Here is a 10,598-nt window from a genome sequence, read left to right as displayed (position 1 = left end):
ACCTTTATTCCACTGGCCGCAAATGGATCAAATTGATTTACAGCTCTCTCCACTGTAAAATTAGATATGTCCATTGGATTGAAGGGGTGACAACAACAACAACAACAACAAAACCAGTGATTTTTCAAAAGTGGGGTTTGGGGAGGATAAGATGGACACAACCTTACCCCTACCCTAGAAGGGCAAAGAGGTTGTTTCCGATCTACCATCGGCCGGAAAAAAAGATGAAAAAAAGTAATGGCATAGGCTGCCTAGTGCATACCATAATATGGATTTTTTGGATAAATTAATCCGATTGATATATGGTTCGACTTATTGATCCCCAATTGCGAGTCTAAATCAGAATCAAACTTAGGGATAGCAAGTTATGCAGTAACAGAGCAAACCTGCGTAAAATTGATTTCTACCCGTCCTGCACCCGCAAATGCTGTAACCCACTCAGCCCCATTGCCATCCCTAAATTCAGACTCACTTAAACTTACTGCCTAGGTTAACTAAACATTGAATGATAACCTCGAAAATATGGCAAATGACTTACTACCACCAGTTAAACTATACTGCTAGATTAAAAAAGATATTGGAAGGTATTAGAATTTCTCAATTTGCAAATTTCTGAGATTCCTTGATTGTCACCCCAAAAACAAAAACAAAAACTTATACAAAAAAATTCCAATACCAGAATGACAATGAGAAGAAGATGGTCACTTCAAATTGATTGTAAACGAGCAAAGGCATTCCAAATGTAGAAGAGAACCATTTAACACTTCTTAAATATTTTACATAATAATAGATTAACCAACCAGAAAAACCTATAGGAAAGAAAACAAACTAAACATTCTAGAAAGTACATGTTGCAACAAAGACCGGAGTAAGGTACAAGTCTACAAAATCTTCCATTTGCGCTCCACAGCATTTGTGATCATGGATATGCAGTATGCAGCACTCAATGGATAATCAGAAACTGCAAGATAAATTAGAGATGAGGTTCAGCTGCAGAAAAAATGCAATAATTTGCGATGATGATCATTTTCCCATAGAAGAAACAGTATGGACCTAGTTTAGCATTTACATAGAATATGCACACATACGTCGCTTCCAGAGGGTAGGTAGGAATGAAGGAGCCTAGACTATAACTCGTCTCTCATATGTATAATGAGCTCTCATATTCTGAGGATGGTCAAGTAAGTTAAGATGCAGTTTAGAGCCTGTATTGCTTCAGAGTTGACAAGTGACACTGAACCAAACAACTCATAGTGAGAGAACAATCTCTCACTTAACAATATATTTTGTATGGAATATACTAGAATAACATCACAAAATCAAAGATTATGTGATATTCCAACCATATCTACATTCTACAGCAGCCGCAGCCAATTTAATTTTCATTTGTCAAAGTAATAAGTGGCTCTCAAGAAGTACTTCTACTCTCACGGAAGATCAATAGTATCCTAGTGTCATCAATTGAGCATACAGACACAAGTAACAGATGTTCGCATTCCCACACGTTAAAAACTAGATATGCAAATCAAGACAACGGCAGAAAATTCACACAATAGCACTCTAATTGTTATTGGACAAAAAATTACAAGAAAAGAGGAAGATTAGCTTACTCGATAGATAATCTTCGACATAATCTTTATCAATTTTCCCGTGGGCCATTGCCCCAACCTGCATATGTCAAATATCCAGAAAACTATAACTTCACACAAAAGGAAGTTGTCTATAGAAAATTACAAAAGAACATACCACAAAAACAAGGTTCATGTCCTTGTTGATGCCATTAACATATTCCTGAATATCCACCAGCTTCTCAGAACTATGAGAGAAGCCTGATGCATAAGAAAAGTGGGGTATTAGTCAATTGTCAAGAACATTCCATTAGAAAAGGAAGGAACTAAAATAGATAAATTATTCACCTATCTTCCGACAGTCAATGGGTAGGTACTTTGAAACAGGGTTTTCTATAACACGTAACAGTTTCTCTCGCTTACCAACAGCAGTTATGCTCCACTTTTGTAGCAGCTGCACTGAATTTGAAGCAACATCAGAAAACAGCAAAATTAGACAAATCAGATATGGTAATAAGCATGAGGTGAAGAAATTTTGCTCAAGGTAATTTAACTTACACATAATGCCAGCAAATCGTTTAAACGACCTAGGGATACGAACATGAGGTTTTACTTCAAATAGGACACCTTTCTCAGTCTTCACATACAAAGCTTTTAATCTCCCAGCTTTATTCACTCGGCTATCTAAAATTGAAAGCATTGCCTGTGAAAGGAAAGAAGAACTTATATAAACATTTTCGAAAAAAGATGAACTAAGATTTTTAACTAATTGCATTGCCACATAAACAATCATGAACTTTTTGCGATAATTAATTGCAAATGAAGTTTGTGAACACCAATTCCTTTCTTTCATTAGCTTTGGAACTAGAACTTATTTTGCTTACGTACTACGGACTGGAAACAGATGGAAGCAGTAATTACTGTCCCAAATGGAGGGAGGATAGGGCAAGAAAGCACTTTCACAAAGGATGCTTGGGATGTTAGAGATATATTAGATATGCCCTAGATCCAATCTCATATTTGATGATTTGAACATATTTTTGTGAATGTTATTTGATATAAAAATATATGGCATTTGATATTAGTTTATCATAGTTATTATTAATTACTTGATTAATTTAATAAGGTCCTTGATTAAATTTTGAGACTTGTCATCATGATGGAGATCATGATAATGAGAGTAAAGTCTCATACAATTTAATCTAAATTTTGTTCTTGATCGTAGGATTATTAATTTGGACATTAGTAATCCGGTTAGATCAATATTTATGTGAGCGTCTTTATGGGATAAAGATTAGTTGATCCAGTTAACTAAATAACATAAATAGATGATGCATATAGAGATATGATCATTGAATCGATTCATTGGATAATTCCAAATGGTTAGAATTACCATAAACTGTCAATAGGATATTCTCTTGAAGAATTTGATGTAAGAGTTTCCTTTGACCTGATATCATCATAGTAATTGACAAGTTATTTATTGTGCTTTGATACTAGATACATATGGCCCTAGGGCGATAGTTGAAAGGATATTGGGTACGATTAAATACTTGTAGAATTAGTGATTGATTAAGATGGAATCTCTCAACTCTTGGTAATGAGTTTAAGCTCTATGTTGCCATAAATTATAACCGACCAAATTAAGACCTTGGCCAGGGCGATTGAATGAAAGAAGAAAAGAGTTTCTTAGGTCATTCAATGGTCTATTATTTTTGACATGAACACATAGTCGGTCGCCTATTAGGATTTGACAGTTGAACCATATCCTAGGGTGACCCAGAGCTATAAATAGATAAGGAATTAATACATTATTCTTCTACAGGTTCATGAGAGTAAATTATATACTTCATGTTATTCGGTCGTTAAGGAGTGTTGCTAGACGCCACCCCTGATTAGTATATTGATATATGATCAATTTACTACCGGTTTAGTACTGAACCTATGGGGTCGCACACTAACGAGTATCCTGATCTTTGCTAAAGGATTAATTACTTTATTATTTGATAATTAAATTAAAGAATTTAATTAGTCAAATGAATTTAGTTATTAGTCCAAATGAAATATTATTATATTCTTTGCTAGCACAGATGATATAATTAATATAGTGGACAAGTTGAAGTTTTCTATTTTAACTAAGAAAATTAAATTACATCTCTTGGTTGATATATATATATATATATATATATATATATATGCACTTGGTAATTATAATTAATATTTGTAGAATTCAATTTAGAATTGAATTCCATAAATGAGTTACATGTTTTTATTTTAAAATGTTGACTAATTTGTAGAATTCAATTTAGAATTGAATTCCATAAATGAGTTACATGTTTTTATTTTAAAAGTATGACTAAGTGTAGAATTCAATTTAGAATTGAATTCCATAAATGAGTTACATGTTTTTTATTTTAAAATGTTGACTAATTTGTAGAATTCAATTTAGAATTGAATTACATAAATGAGTTACATGTTTTTATTTTAAAAGTATGACTAAGTTGTAGAATTCAATTTAGAATTGAATTCCATAAATTAGTTACATGTTTTTTAAATATTTACCATAAAGCATGTGATTTGTATTTTCCAATGGAAATTTTGTGTGTGTGTGTGTGTGTGTGTGTGTGTGTATATATATATATATATATATATATATATATATATATATACGTGAGTCCTAATTAAGAATTAGAGTGATATAGATCTTATACATATTGTAAAAATCAAGACAGTTATTCTTGAGAAGAAAATTGCTTTGAGAAAGTAATAGTGTAATACAAAGCCAAGATAGAAAATACTAGTACAAGAAAATTATTTCTTGTTCTTCTACCTTGAGTTGAGATTTTTGAGAAAAGTTTCAACACAATATTTTCATTCAATTTGTTCGCGGGATTTCATTGATCAAAGAGTTGATAGCAAGGATCAGTTTCGGTGTGGATACGCATAGAGTCTTCGCACTACCGAAGAAATTTAAAACGAAACTCTCTTCACTAGGTACGTCTTAGATCCGATCTGCCTAGGATTGTTATTGTCTTCCGTTGCGTGTTATGAACACCTCTATCCAATCCTTCATGGGCATCAATTAAAATGTTTAGATCCTACAAGTCCGGAGGTGGGATCAAGCAAATATAGCTACATCTGATCTTGTTCCTGCTTTCTCCCTTCCGCTAGAAGGATCTAACAGAAAATGGATCAGTAGAAGGTTAAAGAGGAAGCAACAGCTCTCCACTGCAATTCCATTTATGCTCCCAGTTCCAATAAACACTCAGAATCTGAACCAGAAAGAAGTAGAATGGAAGCAAGATCAACTGACGAACTCACCCTAAAGAACTAACATCGAGCAAAAATGGAAGGGAAATTCACAGCCAAATCAATCCATAAATGCATCTTTTCATGTAAGGTAACGGAGAGGCTTTAGAAAGAAATTAAGCTTACAGACAAGACAACATCCGACAGTTGATATTTTCAAATGTATAAATCAAACAATCAGTATAAAGAGAAAGAGCCTGAGTTGCACAGAACCGGGTGGTGGTGGGTTGAGAAGGCATCCGAGTTCATATTTTTTTCCCCTCCTTTTTATCACTTAACAGTGGCTGAAATTTAATTGTTAAGTGTTGGTTGGGCACCTAAGCAAAAAACACGTTTACTATCCATAGTCCCAACTCCGTTATGTTCTCTAAACTCTTCAGTAGAATTTTTTTTTTAATCTCTTGGACACAAAATACCAATTGCAGATGGACGGCATATATAAGATGCTGCCCCAATTGCAAAGTAGATTATAGAGCTGAATAAGTGGACTCTAGAGTGAATAAGCAAGATCTTGCCTTTTCAGCAAGTTAGCCTTCGGAAAGGCATATGCATGACGCTTGGGAATATGGCATTTGTCAGAAGATGGAGAACAGGAAAAGGTTTTGCGTAACTATGTAGAGATTCCATTCTGATAACAAAAATTGCAAGAGGAAGAAACTGGAGAGTTTTGGAAGGAAAAGAGAGATCCATATTGCAAATGGAAATGATTTTGTTGTTTATCATTTACTTTTGGAGCACATATGATCTCCTCACTTGTATAAATGACTGGGTGAATCAAAGAACTCATCATTGTAGAGTTTGAAAGAAATCATCTTTGTAAAATTTGTTTTTTTAATAAGGTAAGTAAATGTCATTAAAAGGCATCAAGAAGATGCAAATATTATAAAAGAGGGAAAAATGTCAGCTACAAACACAAAAACTATCATAAGGGTAACGAGCTGACAAATTACCGGGCAAAGATTCACCCAACTAAAAAGGTTCTTTATTTTGGCTTTCAAACTGAAAGCCCTGAAGGAAAAACTCAGAGAATGGAGCAGAACTTTACAAGGAAATCTCGAATTGCAGAAGATAGGTGTACTTAACCAGCTTGCAGAATTGGAGGGGATTCATGACCAGAGGCCTTTGAATGAAGAGGAAATATATGCCAAAACTGCCCTAGCAATGGAATTTGAGGAAATTGCAAAACATGAGGAGGTGGCATGGAGACAAAGATCCAGAGCCTTGTGGCTGAAGGAATGGGATAAAAATACTAAGTTTTTTCACAAAACTACAAATGCATACAGGAGATACAATCACATTGAGGAACTGGTAGTAGAAGGGATATTGGTGCAGAATCCTGAAGTTATCAAGAAAGAAATTGTCACTTTCTATCAAAATCTATATTATGAAGAAAAGGAATGGAGACCACATGGTAATTTTAGAAATTGTCCTAGGATTACTACTGAGGACAATCAAATGCTTCAAAGTCCTTTTAGTGTTCAGGAGATATGGGATAGTGTGAAGGCATGTGTCGGGAATAAAGCACCTGGCCCTGATGGGTATTCAATGGCCTTCTTCATACATTGCTGGGAAGTAGTGAATAAGGAAGTAGTAGTTGCTGTTCAGAACTTCTATTACCAGGGTATCTTCGAGAAAAGTTTTAATGCCACTTTTGTGGCTTTAATTCCTAAGAAGGTTGGAGCCAAGGAACTGAAAGACTTCAAACCTATTAGCTTGGTCGGCAACATCTACAAAATCGTCTCCAAGTTGTTGACGGAGAGACTCAAGAAGGTGGTGAATAAGTTGGTGGATGTTCAGCAGATGGCCTTCATTAAAGGCAGACAGATAATGGATGCCATATTAACTGCTAATGAATGTGTGGATGCAAGGATACTAAGCAAGGAGCCTGGTATTTTATGCAAGCTGGATATTGAGAAGGCCTATGATCATTTAAATTGGAACATTTTGCTAGAGACTTTAAGAAAGATGGGGTTTGGTGGAAGATGGGTCAATTGGATCAAATTCTGCATTAGTACAGTGAGATTCTCAATTTTGGTTAATGGTTCACCAGTTGGTTTCTTCTCTTCTCAGAGGGGCTTGAGACAAGGTGATCCCCTATCTCCCTTTTTATTCATCATTGCTATGGAAGGTTTGAATGACATGTTAAAGACAACTCAGATAAACAATTGGATAAGAGGCTTCAGGGTAAGTTCTAGAGCAGGTAGTCAACTAGAGATCTCCCATCTACAATATGCGGATGACACTCTTGTATTTTGTGAAGCTGATAGAGGTCACCTTCAGATGTTGAGGGTCATTTTTATCTTGTTTGAAGCCATTTCTGGCTTACACATTAATTGGGATAAAAGTTTTGTTTATCTAGTTAATGAGGTGATGAAGCTCCAAAATTTAGCTGGAATTCTTGGTGGTAAAATAGGCAACATGCCTACTGTGTATTTGGGAATGCCTTTGGGGGCCAAAAGCAAGTCAAAAGGGATATGGAATGGGGTCTTAGAGAAATGCGAGATGAAGCTAGCTAATTGGAAGAGCCAATACTTGTCCATGGGAGGAAGATTGATCCTGATAAACTCAGTTCTTGATGCTATGCCCACATATATGATGTCTTTATTTCCAATACCAACGAGTGTAGTGAATAGAATAGATGCTTTGAGAAAAATTTCTTATGGGAAGGCAACAATGATAAGAAGAAAATTCACTTGGTTAGATGGACCTCACTCACAGTTAACAAGAAGGAAGGGGGATTGGGAATCAAGAACTTGAAGATCCAGAATCAAAGTTTGTTGATGAAGTGGTTATGGAGATTTGATTCAAAAGAACAATCTTTATGGAAGGAGGTAGTCAAAGAAAAGTACGACATGGAAGGAAAATGGATAAGCAAGCTTGTGAGAAATCCATATGGGATCAGTCTGTGGAAGTCTATTAGAAATATGTGGCCCAAGCTCATTAACAAGTCAAACTTCGGAATTGAAAATGGTTTGAAGGTATCTTTATGGGATGATAATTGGTTAGGTCAAGGATCACTAAAACAACGCTTTCCTAATATTCATTTACTGAATCAACAACAGGAAGCAATGGTAGTAGAGGTTTGGACAAATCAAGGATGGACTCTGACCTTCAGAAGATTATTAAATGATTGGGAGATTAATAGATTTACAGAATTCTATAAGAATTTGGAACCATTCAAATGGACCTCTACTGCAGAAGACAGTGTCACATGGCAAGGGAATAATAAAGGGAAGTTCTCAGTTAACACAACATATAAGGAGTTCAACACCTCAAACAATTAGATTGGCTGCTGGCCGTGGAAATTGATTTGGAAGGTTAAAATTCCTTATAAAGTAGCATGCTTTACATGATTGTTGGCAAATGAGGCAGTTCTAACTCAGGATAATTTGATCAAGAAAGGATTCCAGCTATGTTCTAGATGTTACTTATGTGGAGAGGAGGCAGAGACAATCAATCATCTCTTTTTGCACTATAGAGTGACTTTATAATTATGGAGGATATTCATCAATTTGAGGGGAATTTTGTGGGTTATGCCAAGAAGAATACCTGAAGTTTTAACATGTTGGAACAGAGAAGGCAACCTATCTAGTAATAAAGAGAGATGGAAGATTGTCCCAGCTTGCATATGGTGGACAATCTGGGAAGAAAGAAATCAAAGATGCTTTGAAGAGAGATACAGTAACATTCAAAAGATGAAAATGAAATGTTTATTTATTTTTTACTTTTGGTGTAAAGGAGAATATTTAGAAGATCGTGAATCTATTTTTGATGTTTTAGAATCTTTATGAGAAGACAAAGGATTAGGAGTGTCTTTTCTTATTAGGCCTCTTTTTTTTTATTAGGCCTCTCAGTAATTATGGGTGACTTCACAGCTTTTGTGTAGTCTTTTATTTATATATAAATATGTTACCTTTTAAAAAAAAAAGGTTAACCAAACATATAGCTTTTAGGGAGCTCCTAGAAGTTGAATACCATCATAACATATGTGGTTTCTTTCAATCCAAATACACCAAAAAATATAAGCAGGCGCCATAAGCTAGATATGCTTGATATCTTTATCAACTCTCCTGAGACCCCATGCTTCATAGACCTCTCTGACTCTATTAGGCATAAACAAATTCAGTCCAAATATGAAAAAACAATCTTTGTAGAATTTTTTGTACACATCTCATATACGGAAATTCTGTTTTTTTAATATAAAAAGATATACGGAGTATTATTTATGAGATGCGTACTTATGGACTAGAAAAATAAAATCTAGAAAAAAGGTAAGAGTACGTATGGACTGAACAGACGCGGGTGTTCTCATTCCTAATTTCATCTTCTCTTCTCTTTCTCGTTTAACACAAAATCATATTGTACCCTTGAGTGAAATAGAAAGTTCAATCAGAAAAGTGAATGTATAATCACTTATAAGTCTAGATGATTTTTTTAGAATAATCACTAATAATATATATGATCAAAGAGCAATTAAAATGACTACTTGGAGATTTCATGGCCAACTACCAGATATCTCTTTCCTTATCATTATTCTTTTTTAGTAATTAGGGCACTGAATAATCACAGGTTACTCAGACTCAACTTGAACTTGGATCACTTGCAGGACTCAATACCAGCCAAAAGTTGACAAACGTTTTGACACATCAACTTCTTGCACATGCAAAAATTGTCTCAAATGACACACTTAAATCTGAAGTCTACAGGAACATCATAGTGTTCATACTATACGCAACAAGATAGGCCTGGATTTCAAAAGTTAACTAACCTGATAAGCAATATCAGGTCGATAATCAGAAGGGTTTCGATTATTCTTCTTCAGAAAGTTGGAATGTTCATCTGAGTTGAGAAGTTGGTAAGTCTGCATCAACAAGAGGAAGATATCATTACACACTATGGGTAACTACTTCTACTTACTTTATACACAGACAAAGACAAAGCAAAAGATGCGATGCTAAAGATAATTAATAAGATGAACTGTAAGAGTATATAACGCTGAATAAGCTACAAGCGACATTCAAAGCCTGTGTAATGAAAACCAAAATTGAACAAACAAAAGACAGACCTTTCCAATTTTAGCAATTTCCAGAGAAGCTCTTTCGATGATGAAAATAATACCAGGTTTGGTGCTTTGATCAGTTGAAACAACCGGAATACCAGCCAGTAAATCTACAATTCGTTCAGCTGCCTCACTGTCTGCTTCTGTTCTCGCTCTTTTTGCAGACTCCTCTTCCAAAGGTTCCTCTATTTCTTCCTTATCATAATTCTCTCCTTTCTTTTTCCTCTTTTCCCCTTTTACTTTGTACGCTCGCACCATTTCAATTTCTTGTCACACCTTCAAGGAACTGCAAGAGCGGCGGCACGTGAAGCCCTTGTCCTATTTAAGGACCCAAAATATATTATACTCCATAATTTATATTTTTTATATAATTATACGGAAAAAGCCTAGAAATGTCACTCAACTAACACAACGGTCTATCTATTTCATCCGTTAAAAAATTGATCCATTCATGCCACTAAAATTATACTTTTGGCCCATTTATGCTACTCAACTAACAGAAATGGCCTACCTATGCCATCCGTTAAAAGGTTGGTCCATTCATGCCACTAACGTTATACTTTTGGCTCATTCATGCCACCCAACTAACAGAAATGGCCTATCTATGTCATCCGTTTAAAGGTTGGTCCATTCATGCCACTGACATTATACTTTTGGCCTAT

At 35.0% G+C, this 10,598-nt stretch overlaps 1 protein-coding gene across 1 annotated transcript; it reads right to left on the bottom strand.

Moving 5' to 3' along the window:
• Positions 1-681: 681 nt before the first annotated feature.
• Positions 682-10,249, bottom strand: LOC104084546 (uncharacterized). The gene is made up of 7 exons (XM_070182480.1): positions 9,943-10,249; positions 9,646-9,738; positions 2,127-2,271; positions 1,917-2,027; positions 1,747-1,829; positions 1,611-1,668; positions 682-961 (listed from the first exon to the last, which is right to left on the bottom strand). The coding sequence occupies exons 1-7, from the start codon at positions 10,192-10,194 to the stop codon at positions 882-884; spliced, it is 822 nt and encodes a 273-aa protein (XP_070038581.1). The 5' UTR covers positions 10,195-10,249; the 3' UTR covers positions 682-881.
• Between the last annotated feature and the right edge of the window lie 349 nt (positions 10,250-10,598).

The sequence above is a fragment of the Nicotiana tomentosiformis genome, chromosome 8, assembly GCF_000390325.3.
Source record: "Nicotiana tomentosiformis chromosome 8, ASM39032v3, whole genome shotgun sequence".
NCBI classification, from domain to species: Eukaryota; Viridiplantae; Streptophyta; class Magnoliopsida; order Solanales; family Solanaceae; genus Nicotiana; species Nicotiana tomentosiformis.
This window is presented reverse-complemented; position numbering and strand designations above follow the sequence as displayed.